Source organism: Somniosus microcephalus, chromosome 27, assembly GCF_052327205.1.
Source record: "Somniosus microcephalus isolate GS21.2 chromosome 27, FLI_Smic_1.0, whole genome shotgun sequence".
NCBI lineage: Eukaryota > Metazoa > Chordata > Chondrichthyes > Squaliformes > Somniosidae > Somniosus > Somniosus microcephalus.
The window spans coordinates 5394584-5420146 of record NC_141013.1 but is presented as its reverse complement, the minus strand read 5'-3'; the positions used below and the strand labels follow the sequence as shown (position 1 = coordinate 5420146).

General features: G+C 46.8%; 1 protein-coding gene across 4 annotated transcripts in view; it reads right to left on the bottom strand.

The window, feature by feature from the left end:
- LOC147099934 (uveal autoantigen with coiled-coil domains and ankyrin repeats protein-like) overlaps positions 1-25563 on the bottom strand; it is a 173460-nt gene that overhangs the window by 64137 nt on the left and 83760 nt on the right. For all 4 annotated transcript variants that reach the window (XM_085968409.1, XM_085968405.1, XM_085968408.1 and 1 more), the window contains exons 2-4: positions 18587-18717; positions 6089-6177; positions 166-230 (exon numbers count right to left, since the gene is read on the bottom strand). In XM_085968409.1, coding sequence (XP_085824535.1) covers positions 166-230; positions 6089-6177; positions 18587-18717 — 285 coding nt within the window. The remainder of the gene's footprint in view (positions 1-165; positions 231-6088; positions 6178-18586; positions 18718-25563) is intronic.

Sequence of the window (25563 nt, the reverse complement as noted above, 5' to 3'; positions counted from 1 at the left end):
TCCAGAAGCCCATTTGTAAGCATTGATTTTTCCATTAGGAATTTTAACTGTTCAGTTAATGTGCATAATTTCTTAATTGACACAGACAATGATTGGTAGATGTTTACTGCAAATAATCTTTAACAATTCCAACAGCATCTGTAGCCAACAGGTGATTCCAACTACCTGCAGTAGCCGCTGCAAGCACAGTGACTGTCCATGTCTCGCAGCAAGATGTAACACACTCCGTCCTGGGGGGGGGGGGGGGAAGGAGGGGAGGGGGGGGGAAAAGAAAGAGAAAAATCAATTACATAACAGCTGAACCCCGAACACAAGGCTCTTTAATCCATGACAATTCTATCGAGGTGACTGCCAGAATTTTGTGATGGTTGGCTCTTAAATGTTCCTTCAGGTGTCAGCCGTGGCTGAGTGGGCAGCGCTCTCGCCTCCACATCAGAAGGTTGCGGGTTCAAGTCCCACTCCAGAGGCTTGAGCACAAAATCTAGGCCCACACTCCCAGCCCAGTAATGAGGGAGCGCTGCACTGTCGGAGGTGCCGGCTTTCAGATGAGATGTTAAACCGAGGCCCCGTCTGCTCTCTCAGGTGGACGTAAAAGATCCCACGGCACTATTTGAAGAGGAGACGTAAAAGATCCCACGGCACTATTTGAAGAAGAGCAGGGGAGTTCTCCCCGGTGTCCTGGGGCCAATATTTATCCCTCAACCAACATCACTGAAACAGATTGCCTGGTCATTATCACATTGCTGTTTGTGGGAGCTTGCTGTGTGCAAATTGGATGCCGCGTTTCCTACATTACAACAGTGACTACACTCCAAAAAACAGTACTTCATTGGCTGTAAAGTCCTTTGGGATGTCCTGAACTCATAAAAGGCGCTATAGAAATGCACGTCTTTCTTTTCTTTAATCATGCCCAACAATGCTCAGTTTACATGGCGAGCTCCACAGGATAGGTAATCGCTATAGTAGAGCAAATTTTTTAAGTATAATCCTGCTCCTGTGCCCTTCAGCTACAGAATACATGCTGGTATTCACACATAAACTGGGTATGACCCCAGAAAAAGCTTTGGTTCACTCAGCATCATTCACCTCCAGGCAAGAGGAAATCAGGTTCCTCTGAAGCAAGAAAATGAAAAATCTGTTCCAACGCACCATGCAGCAGTGTGGCAGGATATGGATTCACGCCAATACATCCAAGCCCCTAATTGCAGCCGAGCTGTGAAAGTAAGGAGCCAAGTGGAGATTAGATGCTTCCTCACAAGCTGAGGGGGGAGATGGAAGAATATCAAACTCTTAAAATTAACCTAGACCTTCACCATGGCCTGTCCCAATTAGGAGACAGCGATGGAGGAGCAACAATGGCAGAGGCCTGGGAATAGGTCACCCGGTGCCCTTCTCAAATTGGGAATATAGCCCATCGAGACTAGAACAAAAAAAAAGGACCAACACAAGAGCTTACAGGAAATAAATTATAAAAATTATAAGATGCCAGCCTGATCACATTGTTGGCACCACTACCCTAAGTCGGTATTAATGGATGGAATGGCACTTGGTCTGTGTGTGAATGGGGCAGCTCTTCGACTGATACCCAGATTATTATCCTCCCTCCGAGTATTTCACATGCAGACACACTGGCAGACATATGCAGTGCCGGGCTCTTGCAACTTCAGATTTATGCGGAGCAGGCTCGAGGGGTCAAGCAGCCTATTCCTGCTCCTATTTCTTATGTATGAGGGCCGATCACTATAATGAGAAGCTAGGCTGAATAGGCTGAAAAAACAAATTGGGAATTAAACAGAACTGGGTCATGCATTGCAACAAGATGTCCCTTTAGACAAGATTGTCTCACCACTTTAATCCACCTTTTCAGCATTAACATCCCCCCCAGGGACTAGCATACACTTTTCACCAGCCCAGAGAACAAGCAGTCAACATGTTCCAAGTCTTTCGTCCCACCCGACAGTCAGTGAGTGAATGAGCAACTCTGGGATTTTCGGGCTCTACAAAAGGTCAGGAGACACTTGAAGAACTGGACTTGTCGCACTACAGAAGTGGAAAAAAGTGAGAAGAATTGCAATCGCGGTCTTTGTAACGCCGAGAAGCGAGGATAATGTAGATGTAAGTAGGCTGCTTAACTTGGACTGTGATCTCAGAACTAAATAGAAGGACAAAGCAAATCGGCCTGAAGCACGGCAAAGGATTAGGAGCAGACACATGAAAGAACAAAAGCAGCAAATGCTCCGTTGATAAGCTCTTTAAAGTACAGCTGCATAAAATATAATACACCACTGGAGAAGCTGCAAAAACACTTACAAGGATGATACCAGAACTGATAGTTAGAACCTATCAGGAACATCTGAACAGCCTGGGGCTCTTTTCTCTAGAGGCTGAGGGGGTGACCTGATAGCGGTCTTTAAAATGATGGAGTTCGATAGGGTAGACGTAGAGATGATGTTTCCAGTTGTGGGGGGTGCGGGGGAAAGAGAGTACCAGAGCTTAGGGCCTAGGCAGCTGAAGGCACAGCCACTGATGGTTGAGCGATTATAATCAGGGATGCTCAATCTGGTTAAGAACAGATCTGAAGATTATATAAAGATAAAGGAAGACATGGATCAAACAGCTCATGGAATTCCACTTCCTTGGAGTGCAACTGGTCAAAGTTGAATGCGGACTGAAATCTTGAAAATTCACTAGATTTTGGGGGAATGGGGAGGTGAAGGACAATTATTTTTTTTTGCATCCTTTTGTAAACTTTGCCTCCGAGTTGGTCATCTCCATCAGGAGACCAAATTTCATCGGGTAGCGAGCAGAGGGGCAGTTCCAGGATTCGGAGTGACGGATAGAGGGAGACGTTTCCCAAAAGGCAACGTTTTGGGGGCGACAGACAAAGTTGAAGAATGTCGAGGCCAGTAGTCCAGGGCCCTTCACTGAGCCGCACGCTAAACCGTTGGCCGCTTGATGCAGACAGACATTTAAAGTAAGCAAGCGCAAGACAGAAATGGTCTTAATCTGTTCCTGTTTTTAAACAAACACCAGTTATGCAATTTTTATAAAGCCTTTCCAAAATATATTTTAAAATGTTTTACCACCATTAAAGTTTCATGAAACAGAACTTACTTAGTTACTCATATTCTGTATTTACAACCTTAGGGGTAGCTTGTAATGGAACAAACTCCTTTACAATGCAGCACTTGAACAGCTCAACAGATTGAACAGTGGAGAGATTCAAAGCTTTATTTTTTTTTTCCCAGAAACAGTTCACTAGCTACTACAGAATTACAAGCACACACAAATTTGGGATTTATAAAGCCTTTCCAAAATATATAAAAAAAGATACATTGGCCTCTGAAGGGATACACAGCGCACGCAGATACACCAGAAAGATACCAGGGCTTAAAGGGTTAAATTATGAGGAAAGGCTTCATAAACCTGGTCTGGATTCCCTCGAGGTTCGAAGGTTGAGGGGTGATCTAACGGAGATATTCAAAATTATTAAAAGGGATTCGATAGGGTAGATACAGAGAAACGATTTCCTCTGGTGGGGGAATCCAGATGAAGGGGTGTAATCTTAAAATTAGAGCCAGGCTATTTAGGAGTGAAATCAGGAAGCATTTCCCCCCCCCCCCCCCACACACACACAGGGTAGTGGAAATCTGGAACTTGCTCCTCCAAAAGGCTGTGGTTGCTGAGGGCCAAATGAAATTTTCAAGACTGAGATCGATAGATTTTTTTTGTTAGGTAAGGGTATCAAGGGATATGGAGCAATGGTGGATAAATGGCGTTACGGTACAGATCAGGCATGATCTAACTGAATGGCAGAACAGGTTCGAATGACCTACTCCTGTTCCTATGTTCGCTACCCAATGGCAAACTCAAAAAAAAAGCTTATTCTTGGTATTGTGTATGGTAATGTATGGTGGGTCACGGTACTGGACTAGCAACTTAGAGGTCACGATTTAAAAAAAAAATGTTTTTATTCATTCCCGGGATATGGGCATCGCTAGGAAAGGCCGGCATTTATCAGCCATTCCTAGTTGCCCTCGAGAAGGTGGTGGTGGGCCTTAATCTTGAACCGCTGCAGCCTGTGTGGTGAAGGTGCTCCCACCGTGAGGGAGTTGGCAAGACGTGAAAGTGAACTCAATAAAATCCAGCTGGCGCTAGAAAAAATAACCAATAAAAAGCTGGCAGACCGGTGTCAAAACCTGAAGAGTGTTTATTAATGTCCTTCCTGCAAGGAAGGGAACCGGTCGCTGTGTCTCCAGCCCCACACGAACCGGTCGCTGTGTCTCCAGCCCCACACGAAGCGGCTGACTCTTCATGCCCTCTGAAAGGGTCTAGCAATCCTATCCGTTGTAAAAGCAAACCGCTATGAAGCAGCATCACAAGGGCTGCAGCGATCGAAGATCACGGCCCACTTTCACAACGGAGGACAAGCAGTAAACGCACCCTCGCCAGTTTCACCCACAGCCAAAAGAAATATGAAAAAAATTCAGAACCTCAAATATGGAGAGGGAGAGGAAATATAAATTCACCACCATGGACCAATAACTGGACCACATGGGAACAGGATAAGAATCCTCCGCACTCACCACCTCACTGTTTTCTAAAGGGGAACTGTGGATGTGAGCCTGTCACACTTGGACTGGAATTCTCAGGCTAAACTCAACTTTCAAAACACCCAACTGAACCAAAATACTTGGTAAGAAATATTGATGGGGTGAGGAGGGTGGGAGGACCGTATAGAGCATGAACACCAGCATGGACCTGGTGGGCCGAATGGCCTGTTTCTGTGCTGTGAAATTCCATGTGATTCTATGTAAAGAAAGAAAAACGTGCATGTATATTCACGGCCTCAGGCCATCCCAAAGCGCTTTACAGCCAGTTAAGTACTTTTGAACTGTTGTATTGCAGGAAATGTGGCAGCCAATTTGCGCACAGCAAGCTCCCACAAACAGCAATGAGATAAATGGCAAGATAATCTGTTTTGGTGATGTTGGTTGACGGATAAATATTGGCCAGAACTCCGCTGCTCTTCTTCGAAATAGTACTGTGGAATCTTATACGTCCACCCGCGAGGGCAGACAGGGTCTCGGTTTAACGTCTCATCCGAAAGACGGCACCTCAGACAGTACGGCACTCCCTCAGTACTGCAGTGGAACCTAGAGTGTCAGCTTAGATTTTGTGCTCAAGTCTCGAGTGCGAATTGAAAGCACAGCCTTCGGACTCAGAAGAGAGCACTACCAACTGAGCCACAGCTGACACTTTGTAAGATGCGCTATAAAAGCATAACTGACTGAGATGGCGTTTCACTCCATTATTCTCCCATGCTTGCAAAACTAAACAGTCAATTTGGTGTCATTAACACACCAGTCATTCCTCTCAGTGTTAGCACCAACAGAAAATGTCCAATGCATATAGTTTTGGTCTCTTTAATCAAGGAAGGATAGACTTGCCTTAAAGGGGGTGCAATGAAGGTTCACTAGATTGTTTCTTAGGATGAGGAGGTTATCCTACAAGTAGAGATTGAGTAGAATGATCCTACATTCTCGAGTTTAGGAGGATAAGAGGTGATCTCATTGAAACGTACAATATTCTTGACAGGGTAGATTCTGAGAGGCTGTTTCCCCTGGCTGGAGAGTCTAGAACCAGGGTTATAATCTCAGGATAAGGGGTCAGCCATTTAGGACCGAGATGAGGAGAAATTTCTTCACTCAGAGGGCGGTGAATCTTTAGAATTCTCTACTCCAGAGGGCTGTGAAGGTTCAGTCGTTGCGTATATTCAAGACTGAGATCGATAGATTTTTGGAAACTGAGGGAATCGAGGGATATGGGGATCAGGTGGGAAAGTGGAGTCGACGTAGAAGATCAGCCATGATCTTATTGAATGGCGGAGTAGGCTCAAGAGGGCGAATGGCCGACTCCCGCTCCTATTTCTTGCATTCTTAATGCAAAAATTAAAGTGCAAGGAAGGAGGATCGAAATAAAAATGAGGAGCCTGTCGGCCTTCAAAGTGGCAATTCAGAAGCTTCTGGATGAGAGGGTGTTTTTGCCCCAAGCTCTAACATAACATAAAAGTAACACAAATATTTACCTGCAGCATCTATTGCCGCGACATCAACACCGTGAGAAAGCATTGCATTGATGCAGGGGACATCTCCTTTCGCAGCTGCAACATGGAAACTGAAAAGGAATAGAAACCCAAAAGAAAAATTAAACTCAAAATTGTAGGCAGCGTACTTCAGCACGTTCCACTGGACAGCCAGTCTCCTCTTCCACACAGCGGCTAGAATTTTACATTTCTGCTTCTGAAGAGGTCACAAATGGCTAAAACAACAACAGCAAATAAAAACAGAACATTCTGGAAACACTCAGCGGGTCAGGCAGCATCTGTGGAAAGAGAAACAGTTAACATACAAGATTCTGAGGGGAATTGACAAGGTGGATGCTGAGAGGATGTTTCCCCTAGTGAGGGAATCTAGAACTAGGGGGGCACAGTTTCAGGGTAAGTGGTCGCCCATTTAAGACAGAGATGAGGAGGAATTTCTTCTCAGAGGGCCGTGAATCTTTGGAATTCTCTACCCCAGAGAGCTGTGGAGGCGGAGTCTGTGAATATATTCAAGGTGGAGACAGACAGACATTTGAACAAGGGAGTCAAGGGTTATGGGGAGAGAGCGGGAAAGTGGGGTTGAGGCCAAGATTGGATTAACCATGATCTTATTGAATGGCAGAGCAGGCTCGAGGGGCCGATTGGCTGACTCCTGCTCCTGTTTATGTTCTTATGTTTCAGGTCGATGACCTTTCGTCAGAACTCAACAACAAGCATTTATATAGCACTTTTAACGTAGTAAAATGTCCCAAGGCGCTGCACAGGAGCGTTATCAAACAAAATTTGATATACCACATTTGTAACCCCGACCACAGCCTAAAACGTGCCAAATTTTGGTAGATAATGTGCCTTCTTCAACAGAGCGCCATGGTCAAACTACTCAATTTTATCAGGGCACTTCAGGTTTCATGAAGGTTTAAATTAAAACTGATGTCTGCAAGGATGGAAACTTGAGAGAATCAGATTTGGTCCGCTTACTGATATTTCTGTTTGTGACAAGAACAGTTCCTTCAATGAGGAAGAAATTCCCAGTGACGACACTGGTGCAAAAAAACAAAAGAAAAGGGTCCAACATTGAGGAATTATATTCCCTTTTAAGAACATAAGAAATAGGAGCAGGAGTCGGCCATTTGCCCCCTTGAGCCTGCCCTGCCATTCAATAAGAACATGGCTGATCTTCTACCTCAACTCCACTTTCCCGCCCGATCCCCATATCCCTCAGGATCCAAAAATCTATCGATCTCTGTCTTGAATATACTCAACGACTGAGCATCCACACAAAGGCTCTGCAAGAGCACTTGGAAAAGTCAACACCCACACCATCGCTAATGATCCGATTGTGCGTCAACACTGGAGGTCAAATTTTCTCCAAGATATAACAACTCAACTAAATCGAGGGGCACCAAACTGGCACGAGTGTGAGATATTTCACACTGGTATCTGACTAAATATTGGCTTGCCCCTTTTGGTCTACAAGATCTGACACAGCATTGCACCACACATGTTCAATTAGTGCCTCCCAGCTAGATTTTAATCATTCTTTCCTTGCTGACATACCCAAAATCAAGCACCAGCAATTCCAATTGAAGCTGCTATGCTGAATGGGCTCAGCATTATTAAGTGATGCTCCATTAATTAGCTTTCAGCTTCGCCATATATTTATCCACCCAAGCATACAGACGAGCACTTAATTAGTTTAAGCGTCACGAACCATGCTGCCATGCGCAGTGCAACTGAACTTTCCAAAAGGAAAAGCTTTGGAATAACTCATTCTTCCAAAACCTATACAGTCGTAAATCGTCTGTCTTTATCTCGGTAGGCAATGATGTATTTATGGTTCCCTCTGGACCTTACACAGCAAACTCACCAGCAATCAAATCTCTGCTAATGCCCAGAGCGACACAGTATTGGGTTCATCTAAAAATCTAACCACTAATAGTTATAAGCTTTGCTACTTGTTAAAATGAACCTGGAGGTTATTAATTAAATTGAACTTCTGTTAAATTTAAGAGTGAACAGGAGTGTTTGCGCCCAATACCTGCCAAAAGGCACCTAGAGATTTAAGTACCGTGTTTATTGTAGGAAAATGAATCAGGAATCATTTCTAAAATCAATTTTTTTTATATTAGGAAAGGATCAGTCAGGATTCAGCTCACGTTGCTCTCCTGCTCCCTCCATGGCTACACTTCCACCCTGCCACTCTCCTGAACAGGCCCAAGCCTCCCTCTTCCTAACCTGGTCACCCACCCCCACACCACATGACTGCACCCGAGAAACCAAATCCAATTCAACCAACTCCGCTCTCCCATTCTGCTACGCTCAAATTCTTCAACCTCCTCCTCCTCAATGCCCTCTCCACACTGGAGCTTCCCCTCCTGTTCCCACCTCCCCGCCCCCCCACTCCGAAATCCCCTCATCTCCACACCACATCCACCCCCCACTTTCCACAGCTAATTCCCCTTCCAATTTTTAAAAATTTATTCCTGGGATGTGGATGTCGCTGGCAAGGCCAGCATTTATTGCCCAACCCTAATTGCCCTCAAGGTGGTGGTGAGCCACCTTCTTGAACCGCTGCAGTCCGTGTGGTGAAGGTGCCCCCACAGTGCTGTTCGGGAGAGAGTTCTAGAATTTTGATCCAGCAACGATGAAGGAACGGCCGAAATACTTCCAAGTCAGGATGGTGTGTAACTTGGAGAGGAACTTGCAGTTAATGCTGTTCCCGTGCATCTGCTGCCCTTGTCCTTCTAGGTGGTAGAGGTCGCGGGTTTGGGAGGTGCTGCCAAAGAAGCCTTGGCGAGTTGCTGCAGTGCATCTTGTAGATGGTACACGCTGCAGCCACAGTATGCCGGTGGTGGAGGGAGTGGCTGCTTAAGGTGGTGAATGGGGTGCCAATCAAGCGGGCTGCTTTGTCCTGGATGGTGTCAAGCTTTGAGTGTTGTTGGAGCTGCATTCATCCAGGCAAGTGGAGACTATTCCATCACACTCCTGACTTGTGCCTTGTAGATGGTGGAAAGGCTTTGGGGAGTCAGGAGGCGAGACACTCGCTGCAGAATACCCAGCCTCTGACCTGCTCTTGTATGCCCCCAAAGTTAGTCTTACCACACTAGTTGACTACTGCCCAATGAAATGACCACTCTCTTGTGAACAAGACCCTCCCCATTCACAACATTATCCTGGCCTGATCAGTACCTGACACAGCTCACAGCAAAGTGCCTCGGTGTGTTTCACTCACCTCCAGGTTTAATCTTGACCCGTCACCATTCTCCTCCAGCACTGGGTCTGCTTCTGGGAAAGGTGGGACTTGTACAAGTCGGACGGTTTACACCTGAACCAGAGGGGAACCAATATCCTTGCGGGGAGGTTTGCTAGCACTGCTGGGGGGGGTTTAAACTAACTTGGCAGGGGGATGGGGTACAGAGTGGAGCTATAGTAGGGGGTGATTTACAGCCAAATACAGAGGGAAAAACAAGTCAGCTGGGAAGGCAAAGCAAATATGTGAAGGCAAAAGAGAATATGGCAGGGCTGGAAGGCATTTATTTTAATGCAAGGAGTCTTGCAAATAAGGTGGATGAACTGAAGTTGTTGTTGAACACATGGGAGTACGATATTGTTGCTATCACGGAGACATGGTTGAGGGAGGGTCAGGACTGGCAGCTCAATATTCCGGGGTATAGAATCTTCAGGCGAGACAGAGAGGGGTGTAAAAGGGGAGGGGGTGTTGCAATATTAATTAAGGAGTCAATTACTGCTGTAAGGAGGGATGATATATTAGCGGGTTCCTCTAATGAGGCCATATGGGTAGAACTTAAAAACAAAAAGGGGGCAAGCACTTTGCTGGGAGTGTACTATGGGCCCCCAGTCAGGGGGAGATAGAGGAACAGATATGTAGGCAAATCTCAGAAAAGTGCGAAAATAATAGGGTAATAATAGTGGGGGATTTCAACTTCCCCAATATAAATTGGGATAGTCAGAGTGTGAAAGGCTTAGAGGGTGCAGAATTCTTAAAGTGCATCCAGGAGAGCTTTTTGAGCCAACATGTAGAAAGTCCTACAAGAGAGGGGGCGGTACTGGACCTAATTCTGGGGAATGTAGCCGGGCAAGTGGTGGAAGTGTCAGTAGGAGAGCATTTTGGCGACAGTGACCACAATTCGGTGAGATTTAAGGTGGTCATGGAAAAAGACAAAGACGGCCCGGAAATAAGGGTTCTAAATTGGGGGAAGGCCGATTTTAATATGATAAGGCAGGATCTGGCCAAATTGGACTGGGAGCAGCTACTTATAGGAAAATCCGCATCAAAACAGTGGGAGACTTTCAGAAGGGAAATAGAGAGAGTACAACGCCAACATGTTCCTGTAAAGGTCAAGGGTGGGACCAACAAGCAAAGGGAACCTTGGATGACAAGGGATATACAAAAATGCATTAGAAATAAAAGGGGGGCTTTTGGCAGTTACAAAAGACTAAAGACGGAAGAAGCCCTAGAGGAGTATAAAAAATGCAGGGGCATACTTAAAAAAGAAATTAGGAGGGCGAGGAGGGGCCATGAAATAACACTGGCGAGCAAAATAAAGGAAAATCCTAAGATGTTTTATAAGTATATTAAGGGCAAGAGGATAACCAGGGAAAGGGTAGGGCCCATTAGGGACCAAAGTGGCAATCTGTGTGTAGAGCCAGATGATGTAGGCGGGGTTTTAAATGAATTTTTTGCATCTGTGTTCACTATGGAGAAAGACGATGCAGACATAGAAATCGGGCAAGGGGGCTGTGACATACTTGAACATATTAGCATCGAGAGGGAGGAGGTGCTAGCGGTTTTAGCAGGCCAAAAAGTGGATAAATCCCCAGGCCCAGACGAGATGTATCCCAGGCTGCTGTGGGAGGCAAAGGAGGAGATTGCAGGGGCTCTGACACAAATTTTCAGAACCTCTCTGGCCACAGGGGATGTACCAGAGGACTGGAGAACAGCTAACGTAGTACCATTATTCAAGAAGGGTAGCAGGGATAAACCAGGGAATTACAGGCCAGTGAGCCTAACATCTGTGGTAGGGAAATTATTGGAAAAAATTCTGAGGGACAAAATTAGTCTCCACTTGGAGAGGCAAGGATTAATCGGGGATAGTCAGCATGGCTTTGTCAAGGGTAAATCATGTCTGACAAATCTGATTGAATTTTTCGAGGGGGTGACTAGCGGGGTGGATGAGGGAAATGCTGTGGATGTGGTTTACATGGACTTCAGTAAAGCTTTTGACAAAGTCCCGCATAGGAGACTGGTCAAGAAGGTAAGAGCCCATGGGATCCAGGGTGCCTTGGCGCGTTGGATCATAAACTGGCTGAGTGGCAGGAGGCAGAGGGTGATGGTCGAAGGTTGCTTTTGTGACTGGAAGCCTGTGTCCAGTGGGGTACCTCAGGGATCGGTGCTGGGTCCCTTGTTGTTTGTGATCTACATAAATGATTTGGATGAGAATGTAAAAGGTATGATCAGTAAGTTCGCAGATGACACGAAAATTGGTGGGTGGTAAATTGTGAGGAGGAAAGCCTCAGGCTACAGGACGATATAAACGGGTTGGTCAGACGGGCGGAAAAGTGGCAAATGGAATTTAACCCTGAAAAGTGCGAGGTGATGCATTTTGGACGGACAAATAAGGCAAGGGAATACACAATGAGTGGTAGGACCCTAGGAAGTACAGAGGGTCAGAGGGACCTTGGTGTACATGTACATAGATCCCTGAAGGCAGCGGAACAGGTAGATAAGGTGGTTAAAAAGGCATATGGGATACTTGCCTTCATTAGCCGAGGCATAGAATATAAGAGCAGGGAGGTTATGATGGAGCTGTACAAAACGCTGGTGAGGCCACAGCTGGAGTACTGTGTGCAGTTCTGGTCGCCTCACTATAGGAAGGATGTGATTGCTTTGGAGAGGGTGCAGAGAAGATTCACCAGGATGTTACCTGGGATGGAGCGCCTCAGCTATGAAGAGAGGCTGGACAGGCTGGGGTTGTTTTCCTTGGAGCAAAGAAGGCTGAGGGGGGACCTGATTGAGGTGTACAAAATGATGAGGGGCATAGATAGGGTAGACAAAGAGGAACTTTTCCCCTTAGTAGGGGGGTCAATAACAAGGGGGCATAGATTCAGGGTAAGGGGCAGGAGATTTAGAGGGGATTTGAGGAGGAACTTTTTCACCCAGAGGGTGGTTGGAATGTGGAACTCAATGCCTGAAAGGGTGGTAGAGGCAGGAACCCTCACAACATTCAAGAAGCATTTGGATGAGCACTTGAAATGCCATTGCATACAAGGCTATGGACCAAATGCTGGAAAATGGGATTAGACTGGACAGGGATGGATGGGCGGCGCAGACACGATGGGCCGAAGGGCCTCTTTCTGTGCTGTAAAACTCTATGACTCTATGACTCTTTATCCAATGTTTAAACCCCTTACCTTCTATCACCCTTCCCAGTTCTCCTTCAAGATTCTCATCATTTAACAACCGCTCAAACCCCTCACTGCTCCTCACTGTTCTTTGCATTAAGCCACTCCCCATCCTTGGTGTCTTTAACCTACGTCTGACCATATGTCTCACCATTCTGGTCCTCAACAACATCCTTACTCAACTGGGATTGTGGCTTGTTGTCCATCCCAAGTCCTCAAACTCTCTGCTGCCTTCCAAGCCGTCAACCATTCCACACCTGGAGTACTGTGTTCAGTTCTGGGCACCACACCTTAGGAAGGATATATTGGCCTTGGAGGGAGTGCATTTACTAGAATGATACCTGGACTCCAAGGGTTAAATTACAAGGAGAGATTACACAAACTAGGATTGTATTCCCTGGAACGTAGGAGATTAAGGGGCGATTTGATCGAAGTTTTCAAGGTATTAAGGGAAACTGATGAGAGGGTAGATAGAGAGAAACTATTTCCGTTGGTTAGGGAATCTAATACTAGGGGGCATAGCCTAAAAATTAGACCCAAGCTTTCCAGGAGTGAAGTTAGGAAACACTTCTACACCCAAAGGGTGGTAAAGTTTGGAACTCTCTTCCACAAACAGCCGTTGATACTACGTATATTGTTCATTTTAAATCTGAGATAGATAGCTTTCTACTAACCAAAGGTATTGAGGGATATGGGGCAAAGGCAGGTACATGGAGTTAGGTCGCAGATCAGCCATGATCTTGTTGAATGGTGGCACAGGCTCGAGGGGCTGAAATGGCCTTCTCCTGTTCCTATTCTCCTCCACCATGGTCCATCATTGTGCCAATTCTCTCCTGTGGTTTCACTCTAAAACTGTGCCATTTGTGACAGATTGAAGAGTGTGCAGGGACAGAGGGACCTGGGAGACAATGTACTTAGGTAGGTCCCTGAAGGTGGCGGGACATATGAGAGAGTGGTTAGCAAAGCATATGGGATTTTGGGTTTCATAAATAGAGGTATGGAGTACAAAAGTAGAGAAGTTATGCTGAACCTTTATAAAACGCTGGTTAGGCCACAACTGGAGTATTGGGTCCAGTTCTGGTCACCACACTTTAGGAAGGATATGAGGGCCCTTGAGAGGGTGCAGAGAAGATTTACCAGAATGGTTCTGGGGATCTTAGCTACAAGGACAGGTTGGAGAAGCTGGATTTGTTTTCATTAGAGCAAAGGAGGTTGCAGGGTGATTTGATAGAGGTGTACAAGATTTTGACGGGTTTGGATAGGCTAGACGGGGAAAGGCTGTTCCCACTGGTTGATGGTACAAGGACTAGGGGACACAGATTTAAGGTTTTGGGCAAGAGATACGGGGGGGGGACACGAAGAAAACTTTTTTACGCAGCAAGTGATGAGGACCTGCAACTCGCTGCCGACGGAAGTGGTGGAAGCGGAGACACTCAGTGTTTTCAAGGGGAGACTGGATAGGCACTTGAGGGAAATAAACTTGCAGGGCTACGGGGAGAGAGCGGGGGAATGGGACTGACTGGATTGCTCTGCAGAGAGCCGGCATGGACTCGATGGGCCGAATGGCCTCCTTCTGTGCCGTTATGACTATGTAGTCAATAAATCTCTGCAAAAAACCTCCAGTTTCCCGGGGTTGCAGCACCAACAGTGGGGGAGGAGAGAAGCTGTGTAACACTGGCGGCACACTATGTTACAGCTTGCCATGAACAGAGGGACAACCAGTAAACTAAGACAAGAGTATATATAAACAAGGCGAAAATATATTTATAAACTCAGGGATATACCTGTTTATACACTGTATGAATGGAACCGCGTTTATGTGTTCAACCATAAATGTATTTTGATGCTTTGGCAACATAAGATGTACCTTATCATGCCAATAAAGCGATTTGTATTGTATTATTATTGTATTGTGTAATGACAGCACGACAAGTTTACAGAGGCGGTTTCCTTTTAAATGCGGACATAGGAATTTAGAACAGAAAGACAAAAATAAAGACAGAATGCGTGACTTTAAAATGGAGACTGAATTGTGCCTGCACGCCTCGGCCTAATTACCCCCCCAACTCTCTAACCCTGCTTTACCTGAACACTACTTCTGGCCTTCTCCCCTGTGCGCCACACGTATGGGAGACTGACTAGTAGAAAAATAAAATCAGGCTTTAGGAGGCTCAGAGTATTTTTATCAAATCCCACCATGCCGTGGAGTGGTACGATGGGAGATCTGAACCCACACAGTGACTTTGTGATCTCAGCCTTCAAAAAAAAGAGAGAAATCAGAGCAGGTTTATCCTCGTACACCCCCCTTTAGACTGGTGAAGGAGACAAAGCACAAGCAGGTCGCTGCCTATTCTGTCTGCTGAGAAATTGTTCGTACTGGTTTTTGGGGAGGGGTGGGGGGGCGGAGTCGGGTAAGGGAGGGAGGAGCCTAGAGATAGGGAGAATTTTTTTTTTTTTTTTTTTTTTTTTAAAAAAGAGGGTCGATAACCAGAGGACACAGATTGAAGGTAATTGCCAAAAGAACCAGAGGGGGAGAGGAGGAGGAGGAGAATTTTTTTTTAATTTAAAAATTAAACTCAGCGAGTTGTTGTGATCGGGAACGCGCTGCCTGAAAGGGCGGTGGAAGCAGATTCAATAGTGACTTTCAGAAGGGAATTGGATGAATACTTGAATGGAGGAAAATTTGCAGGGCTCTGGGGAAAGAGCAGTGGGGTGAGCAATGTTCCTCATAATTTTTTTGGGGGGGCAGGGCGTGCGGCCCATTCAGAGTTTTGTGCACGTGCAACATTGTAAGGGCCGGGCCTGGGCCAGCAGAGAGCCGCACGGCCCCGCAGCTTATAGGGAACGTTGGGTACGGTAATCGGAGCGCTCTTTCAGGGAGCCGGCACAGGCATGATGGGCCGAATGGCCTCCTCCTGTGCTGCATCATTCTACGACAACACACTTAGCATAAAAAAAACAAACACACACATGATGGGAAGTTGCAACAGCAAACAGGGAATGCTGGAGATTCACAGCAGGCCCGTTACAATCTGTAAAACGAGAAGATGAGAGAATGTGGTCGATTTGAACCCTTTGGCTCAATCAGAATTGTTCTGCCGATGGGTCCAAAGCCCCAAACTATCTTTTCTCTTTACTGTGAATTTTCAGCAATTTCTTTATTTGGCTTACAAGTTAGAAAAGGAGGATTTGAGAAGCCAGGCAAAACTTATCCCCAAATTTATCCCAATTATACGCCACGGTGAGTTTACATACAAACTTACGAATTAGGAGTCGTCGGCCACTCGGCCCCTCGAGCCTGCTCCGCCATTCAATAAGATCATGGCTGATCTGATTACTCCACATTCCCACCTACCCCCCGATAGCCTTTCACCCCCCTTGCTTATCAAGAATCTATCTACCTCTGCCTTAAAAATATTCAAAGACTCTGGAACTCTCTTCCTCAGAGGGCGGTGGAAGCAAAGACTCACGACCTTCTGAGAAAAAATGTCTCATCTGTCTTAAATGGGCACAATAAGAAACATATCCATGCCTTTGTTACCTCCAGACTTGACTATTCCAACGCTCTCCCGGTCGGACTCCCACATTCCACCCTCCATAAACTTCAGCTCATCCGAAACTCGGCTGTCCGTATCCTAACTCGCGCCGAATCCCGTTCGCCCATCACTCCCCTGTGCTCGCTGACCTACATTGGTTCCCGGTGGAGCAACGTCTCAATTTCAAAATTCTCATCCTTGTTTTCAAATCTCTCCATGGCCTCGCCCCCTCCCTATCTCTGTAATCTCCTCCAGCTGCCCCCCGCAACCGCCCCCCCCCCCCCAACATACTCCGAAAACAACACCTCAATAACCGGCAATGTTGCCGAGTCCGAGTCTCCTGCAGTGGCCGAGTTAGTCAGTGGGGGTAGTTCTCCAAACTGCCTCTCCTGGGAGATCACATGGGTTCGGGTGGGATGGAGAGTGATAGAAGATTTGAGGTTAGGATCAGATCAGCCATGATCTTATTGAATGGTGGAGCAGGCTCGAGGGGCTGATTGGCCTACTTCCTGCTCCTATTTCTTATGTTCTTATGCCACTACTCGGCTTCTTGGCGCTGCCGGTAGTCCGAACACCTCAATAACAGGAGTCTGACACTCCCGCGGTGTAGGTGAGTACCCAATTACCGTATACTGCACATTTCTTGATTTTTTTTATTTTTGTTTGTTAAAAATAGCCTCAGTAGATAACCCTCTCCGTCATCCGGAATTTTTAATCAACCGGCACCATCCCGGTCACCAAAGAGTTTCCTGTATCTCATGTGACTCGCTGTCAAATTTTGTTTAATTATGCGCCTGTGAAGCACTTTGGGAAGTTTTACTACGTTAAAGGCGCTATATAAATGCAAGAAGATGTTGTTGTTCTTGTACAAGCTTTAAAGCTTTTCCAAACTATGAACAACGCTTTTGGGCAGTGCTCCATGTCCCTTTTATCACAAAGGGTCCTTAAGCCATCACATAGAATAAATTCAGCCGAGAGTCCAGTCAGGTTAAGGGTACGGCATCATATCCATTACTATTGTCAGACCTAATGGCTTTCTTCCGTTCCTAACAATTCTTGTTCTTATTCAATTAACTGCTTTTGATCTTTCCCAGCAGGAGAACATTGGCTGGTGCTCCACTAAACAGGATGTGCAGATTTAAAAACCATCATCACATGGCGCATTCACTGGACTAACAAGTTATAGCCATAATTAAACAGATGGTAAGTTATAACACAAAATAATCTTTCATGATATTGTGCTGTATAAACAACCAGTAGACGAAACAAAAGGAGGTCTGGTGAAACAGGTTTCAGAGATACACTGCATTGCTGAGCTCGAGAGCATGAACGCGATCACAACTTTCCACATGACCAGCTGCTGACCTTAGCCAGGCCATTATGCTCTAAATCACCCTTATTGTTGAATACACAGCCACATCAACAACAAAAAGACAATTCAGAGAGAGAGAGGTGGGGGGGAAAGGATGAATGTTTTTCGATGCTTTGGCAACATAAGATGTAACTTGTCATGCCAATAAAGCGATTTGAATTGAAATTGAGAGAGGGGGAGGAGAAGAGAGGGGGGGAGGAGAAGAGAGGGGGGAGGAGAAGAGAGGGGGGGAGGAGAAGAGAGAGGGGGGGAGGAGGAGAGAGGGGGGGGAGGAGAAGAGAGAGGGGGGGAGGAGGAGAGAGGGGGGGAGGAGGAGAGAGGGGGGGAGGAGGAGAGGGGGGGGGAGGAGGAGAGGGGGGGGAGGAGGAGAGGGGGGGAGGAGGAGAGGGGGGAGGAGGAGAGAGGGGGGGAGGAGAAGAGAGGGGGGGAGGAGAAGAGAGGGGGGGAGGAGAAGAGAGGGGGGGAGGAGAAGAGAGGGGGGGAGGAGAAGAGAGGGGGGGAGGAGAAGAGAGGGGGGAGGAGAAGAGAGGGGGGAGGAGAAGAGAGGGGGAGGAGAAGAGAGGGGGGAGGAGAAGAGAGGGGGGAGGAGAAGAGAGGGGGGAGGAGAAGAGAGGGGGGAGGAGAAGAGAGGGGGGAGAAGAGAGGGGGGGAGGAGGAGAAGAGAGGGGGGAGAAGAGAGGGGGGGAGGAGGAGAAGAGAGGGGGGGGAGGAGGAGAAGAGAGGGGGGGGAGGAGGAGAAGAGAGGGGGGGAGGAGGAGAAGAGAGGGGGGGGAGGAGGAGAAGAGAGGGGGGGAGGAGGAGAGGGGGGGAGAGGAGGAGAAGAGAGGGGGAGAGGAGGAGAAGAGAGGGGGGGAGGAGGAGAGGGGGGGAGGAGAGAGAGAGAGAGAGAGAGAGAGAGAGAGAGAGAGAGAGAGAGAGAGAAAGACACACTTTGCTAAATGAACAAATAGCAAAATTAATACACACACACAGAGCATACTGTAACATGCAAGCAATGCGATTGTAGAAGTATACAACCCGAACTCCACAACATCATTTCTCAAATGACAAGACCTTGGCCACAATAGAACTGACCGGATAAGAAACTGAAATTCAATGTGTTCTGAATTCAAACCGGGACTTGGAGAGTGACGGTGGTTGGTGGACACTTACGCTGATCGGCCCTCCACATCCAGCTTGGTCGAGGCGACTCCTCTTTTGGCAAGAACTGATGTAACTTTGTCCACATCTCCCTTTTCCACTGCCTTCATCAGCCGGTCGTCATACTTGCTCCAGTCGGACGTCTGTTTTTAAAAATAATATCACACTAAAATACTTGATACAACTTTGGATGCGTAGCATGTTAGTTCAATAATATAGCTTTCCTCTCACGCTTTGTCACGTTATACACCAGCACCTGCTTCCCCCAGTCTGAGCAGGAATCTGACGTGCATGTTTTTTTATAGCTTGCCATTGCACACAGCCACTTGGCAAAATGCAGAGATACAATATCAACAGATGGACACTTGTATTGCTGACCAAACGGACAGCCAACGACACGAGTAAAGCGCGCTCCTCTCGCAATTAGCCAGAAAGGAAGGGGTTTAGTGTTCCTGCTTTCTTTCGCTTTCCTCCAATTCCCTTTGCAGCCTCCTTCACAGCACGCCATTCCTTACGGTTGTCACCGAATTGAGGTTTGGACCCGAGAGGCCAACTGACCAGCTTGTATATCCCGAGGGACTATACGTATCTATAAATGCAGTACTGACAGGTAGATGGCACTAGGAATGAGTTACATCGATTCTACAGCACAGAAACCAGCCATTCGGCCCAACTGGTGGTGTTTATGCTCCACACAAGCCTCCTTCTACCTAATTCATCTCACCCCATCTCATCTCAGCATAACCTTCTATTCCTTTCTCCCCCGTGTGCTTATCCAGCTTCCCCTTAAATGCATCTGTTATTCGCCTCAACCACGCCCTGTGGTAGCGAGTTCCACATTCTCACCACTCTCTGGGTAAAGAAGTTTCTCTATTGAATCTCTATTGGATTTATTAGTGACTCTGCTCACCCAGTGCCTCTTCCATCTCATCCTCCAGTCAGGAAATGATAGACAGCAGGGCAGGGGGGGGGGGGGGGGGTGGCGGGGTGGAGAATAGGGCAAAGAGCTGGCAAAGGGAAAGTGATGTACCATGGCAGAGGAGGGCAGTGTCCTTACAAGATTGCATGCCCATCTGTCCCAATGCAGCCACTGCTTCTCCAGCAATGGTTTCTCCGCCAGCTCCTGATATGGTCACATCCGGAGCGTCCCAAGGATTCGTTCTCAACTATATGTTGCCCGCAGTGGCGTCATCCAGACATTGTGGGGGGGGGGGGGGGGGGGGGCGGAAAGAGGAGGGCACTCAGCTTCACACAGTACATCATCACCCAGCTCCATCTTCCTACCACTTTGCTTGACCCCCACAAGCAACACCGTGGTGTCAAGGTGTCCCTGTCGGATGGATGATTCAGAATTTCCTATAAATTGATCATTTTGGGCTCCCACTAATATTCCACGCACTTGCCATCGGCTCCATCACCCACCTCCCTGGATACTATCTCAGGTTGAAGCACTATTAAACTCGGAGCTTCGCTTTAAGCCCAGTATCAATACCACTTACTTCTACAGCCACAACACTGCTCACTATTATCTTACCCCACTGCGGCCACTCCAGACTCAATTTCTCTGATGCTCGCTTTGCAGGTCTGCCAGATTCTTATCTCTCCAATCGTAACCAGAGAATCACCTGCAATGGCTTCTCTTCCACTCCCACATCATTACCTCTGGTGTCCTCCAAGGATCTATCCTTGGCCCCTCCTCCTATTTCTCATCTACATCATCCAAAAACACGGTCAGTTTCCACATGTACGCTGACGACACCCAGCTCTACCACAATACCTCTTCTCTCGACCCGTCCGCGGTGTCTAAATTGTCCAGTTCTGGATGAGCAAAAATTTTCTCCAATTAAATATTGGGGAAACCGAAGCCATTGTTTTCGGTCCCCGCCACAAACTCCGTTCCCGAGCCACTGACTCCATCCCTCTCCCTAACATCTGTCTGAGGCTGAACCACACTGTTCGCAACCTTGGTGTCATATTTGACCCTGAAATGAGCTTCCGACCCCATATCCGCAGCATAACAAAGACTGCCTATTTCCACCTCCGTAACATCGCCCGTCTCCGCCCCTGCCTCAGCTCATCCACTGCTGAAACCCTCATCCATGCCTTTGTTACCTCTAGACTTGACTATTCCAACGCACTCCTGGCTGGTCTCCCACATTCCACCCTACGTAAACTTGAGGTCATCCAAAACTCAGCTGCCCGTGTCCTAACTCGCACCAAGTCCCGTTCACCCATCACCCCTGTGCTCGCTGACCTACATTGGCCCCCGGTTAAGCAGCGCCTCGATTTCAAAATTCTCATCCTTGTTTTCAACCATTGGTGGCCGTGCCTTCTGTTGTCTGGGCCCTAAGCTCTGGAATTCTCTGCCTAAACCTGTCCATCTCGCTCCCTCTCTTTCCTCCTTTAAGACGTTCCTTAAAACCTACCTCTTTGACCAAGCTTTTGGTCATCTGCCCTAATTTATCCTTAAGTGGATCGGTGTCAAACTTTTTGTCTTAAAATACTCCTGTGCAGCGCCTTGGGACATTTTACTACATTAAAGGTGCTACATAAATACAAGTTGTTGTTGCCGACCTCTAAGATTCATCAAACGCCATCACTTGCATCCTGTCCTGCACTATGCCCCATACTGACCTATACTGCCTCCCTTTCCCCCCGCCCAATTGAATCTAAGGCCACCTCCTAGCCTGCAAATCCCTCCATGACCTTATTCCATCCTACCTATGCAACATTCTCCAGCTTTTTCTTGAATGATTACAGGTATGATTAGCGATGGGGTGTTGTCATTCAGTATCTGCAACTCTTATAGAATCATAGTGCAGAAGGAGGCCATCCGGCCCATCACACCTCTTTGAAATAGCTCTCCAATTGGTCCCACTCCCCTGCTCTGCACCCATAGCCCTGTAAAATTTTCCTTTGCAATTATTTATCCAATTCCTCTTTTGAAAGTCACTATTGAATCTGCTTCCACCACCCTTTCAGGCAGCGCATTCCAGATCACAACTTGCCGAGTAAAAATTTCAATGACTTTTTATCATCTTGTACCTCCCTTGCTACTCTCCTGGGCGGGGAGAGTAAATGTGCTGGAAACAATGGCAAGTTTTATAGAATCAGACAGCACAGAAGGAGGCCATTCGGCCCATCGTGCCGGCTCTCTGAAAGAGTTCTCCGATTAGTCCCGCTCCTCCCCTGCTCTTTCCCCAGAGCCCTGCAAATTTTTTCCCTTCAAGTATTTTATCCCATTCCCTTTTGAAAGTTACTATTGAAGCTGCTCCCGCCGCCCTTTCAGGCAGCGCGTTCCAGATCATCACTTGCTGCGTAAAAAATAATGTCCTCATCTCCCCTCCTGTTCTTTTGCCAATTATCTTAAATTGCCATGTATTTGGTAAACTCTCTTCTCACACAAAAGCAACATCTTGCATTTATGTAGTGCCTTTAGCGTAGAAAACCATTTCAAGGTGCATCAGAGGAGAAAAGAAGCAAATACTGAGCCTTGGTGGAAGAGTTAGGAGAGGTGATTGAAAACTTAGTCAGGGAGAAGTGTTTTGTGAAGGTGGAGAGTTTGGTAGAGGGTTGAAAATTAAGGACGAGGTCACTGAAGGCAGTGGAGGGAGGGGTGGTGGGCACAGGAGGCTAGAGGAAATGAGGAAGGATGCACGGCTGGAGAATTTGCAGAGGTAGGGCGGGATGTGAATGTCAAGGAGGAGGCCTTGATTTTCTGTCTGTTGGGAGACAGGGAGCCAGTGTAGGTCAGCACAGTGAGGGACAGGATACAAGCGCTGGTATTTAGCCGATCTCTAAAACATTCGCAAGGCAGCCAGTCAATGCCCTTCAATGCCTGTCGCACTAAATCTCACCACAACAACATTGCATTTATATAGTGCCTTTACCACAGTAAAACATTCCAGTATACGTCACAGGAGTGATTATCAGACACAATTTGACACCAAGTCGCATAAAGAGACATTAGGACAGGTGACCAAAAGGAGGAGAGAGGCGGAGAGGTGTAGGGAGGGAATTACAGAGTGAAGGAAATTTGGGTGCTCAGGAGGCCAGAATTGGGGGAGCGCCGCAATCTTGGAGGCTGGAGGAGGTTACAGGGCAGTCTGCTTCCGGAGTAGAACATGCACTAGAAATCCCCCCCCCTCCAAAAAAAAGTGACAATGCTCTTTTAACCTGTTTTTTTCCTGTCAATTCCCCCTCCCCATTTTTGCCAACAAGACAAATCCAAACAGCAATTAAAGAATGAAACTTCAAACTGGGCATGGCTTGGCGCCTCTGGCAGCTGTCACTGTGTATAATGATATTTTCCCTGCTGCTGGTTTTATTTCTAATGCGTAAAGCCTTCATCTCAGCCCCCACAAGCAGCCCCATAATTATCGCGCGCTGTTCCTCCGCTCTCTGTGCTGGTGACCCTCTAGTCAGAGTCTCTGGTTTCAAAACTGTTGCTATCCCGGATACAACTCAAATCTATTTGAAGCGGCACAAATATTAATACCAGCCCTCAAAAATAAAAAGGATCCGTCACAGGAACAGGAGGAGGCCATTCAGCCTTTTCGAGCCTGTTCAACCATTCAATTAGATCATGGGCTGATCTGTCTCTCAACTCCATCCACCAGCCTTGGTTCCCTAACCATTAATACCCTCGCCTAACAAAAATCTATCCGTCTCAGTTTTGAAATTTTCAATTACCTCCCACCCCAGCTTTTTAGGGGAGAGAGTTCCAGATTTCCACTAACCCTCTGTGTGAAGAAGTGCTTCCTGACATCACCACTGAACAGCCTGGCTCTAATTTCAAAGTTATGCCCCTTGTTCTGGACGCCCCCCCCCAACCAGAGGAAATAGTTTCTCTCCATCTACCCAATCAAATTCTTTAATCATCCGTCTTTAGCAACCGCAAATGAAGCCAATTTGGGCAATATATTTACCCCTCCCCCCTTTCAATTTCTGCCAGATTACACTCCTGTGAAACACCGTGGGACGTTTTACTACATTAAAGGCGCTATATAAATAGAAGTCGTTGTTGTTTCTTACATTACTACACTTCAAAAGAAAACTTAATTGGCTGTAAAGTGCTTTAAGATGTCCTGAGGTTGTGAAAGGCGCTATAGAAATGCAAGTCTTTTCTTGTTTACAATTTTCCCCCTTCTGCTCACTCTCGCTGGGATAAGGGTCCACCAATGCTCATCGTCCTTTTGTACTTTAGAGTCCATCTACAGTCAGCAGGCAACTGGCTACTTAACTGCAGGGAGTTATCAGTCAAGTCTAATCCTAACCTCAAACATTCACAAAGACACACTGGACGAGCATCAGGAACCCTGGCTGATTTCACCCCCCCGCCGCTTTACTAGCTCACAGACACGGGAGGCTCAGTTAGTTGGTGTGACTCAGGACCACGTTGGGAAATGCGTTCACTCACTAAGACATGGGGGGGGGGGGGGGTGGGAAAGAGAGAGAGAGAGAGAGAGAGAGAGAGAGAGAGAGAGAGAGAGAGAGAGAGAGAGAGAGAGAGAGAGAGAATGGGGGCGCTGAAAGTAAACGAGGCTTCCCGACTGCTCAGGAAGTTCATCCGGTGAGGAGGTGATCCGTACAGACCTGGAGTGGGTACGATAATTGCCCTTCGCACCCTCGAGTGGAGTAAAGAGGAAAATTGGCACGGCTTCCCATTCCTGACTACTACTAACCAGTGATACCCACTAGAAAGAAAAAGACTTGCATTTATATAGTGCCTTTCACAACCTCAGAACGTTCCAAGATGCTTTACAGCCAATGAAATATTTTTGAAGGTTAGTCACTGCTGTAATGTAGCAAGCACAGCAGCCAATTTGCGCACAGCAAGCTCCCACAAACAGCAATGAGATGATGACCAGATAATATGTTTTTTTTTCGGTGTTTGTTGAGGGATAAATATTGGCCAGGACATCGGGGAGAACTCTCCTGCTCTTCTGCAAAATAGAGGCCGTGGGATCTTTTCCGTCCACCTGCAAGAGCAGACGGGGCCTCGGTTTAACGTCTCGTGCGAAAGACGGCACCTCCAGCAGTGCAGCACTCCCTCAGTACCTGGATTATATGCTCAATTGTGTGCATGTATGAATGTCAGGTGAGGAAAGGATCAGGCTTGCTTCCCCTTCTCCTCCGCCACCCCCCGAAGAGCTTGCTGATATCCACCGTCATGGCTCCCCATGAACAATGGCTAACCGGTGAAGTACCAAATGGCAACCGGTGAAGATGAAATTTCACCCGCCAAGGAGTCAGCCGCGTCAGGAGAGAGAAGGGAGAACGTGTGATAAAAAGGGAGGAAATAATGATAGTTGATCAAACATACCTTAATACACAACCAAATACAAACGCAGACAAAACTTACAACAACAACTTGCATTTATAAAACGCCTTTAACATAGTAAAACGTCACAGGAGCGATTATCAAACAAAACTTAACACCGAGCCACATAAGGAGATATTGGGACAGAGACCAAAAAGCTTGGTCAAAGAGGTCGGTTTTAAGGAGCATCTTAAAAGGAGGGAGAGGCGGAGAGGTTTAGGGAGAGGACAGGTTTAAAATTGGTTCACCTTGCTGCAGTTTGAACTCCGCTATGTATCTATGCACAATGAAACTTCTATTGGGGCGCGAGGAAGGAAGGGGGGGGGGGGGGGGGGGAAACAGAAAAACAAAAGAAAATAATCCGCATCAACAAAGGTTCCTCTGTGCAAATATCTACAAATATTTCCAATAGAAAACACTAGAAATTTATTTTTTGAAAATATCAAAATCAAGGATAAAATTCCTTTGCGATATTGCAGGCACTAAAATATTTCAGTATGTAATTACTTTGCCATTTTTTAAAATAGTTAAGCCCTTGGTGAAAACGACCAGTGTTAAATTGCTCAACGTCGTTGCAAATCAATCGATCCGGTTGTAAGCATCAGATGTCAAGGACACGTACAATGCCAAACTTAACTTCGGCACAAGATTAAAAAGCCAAAAAATA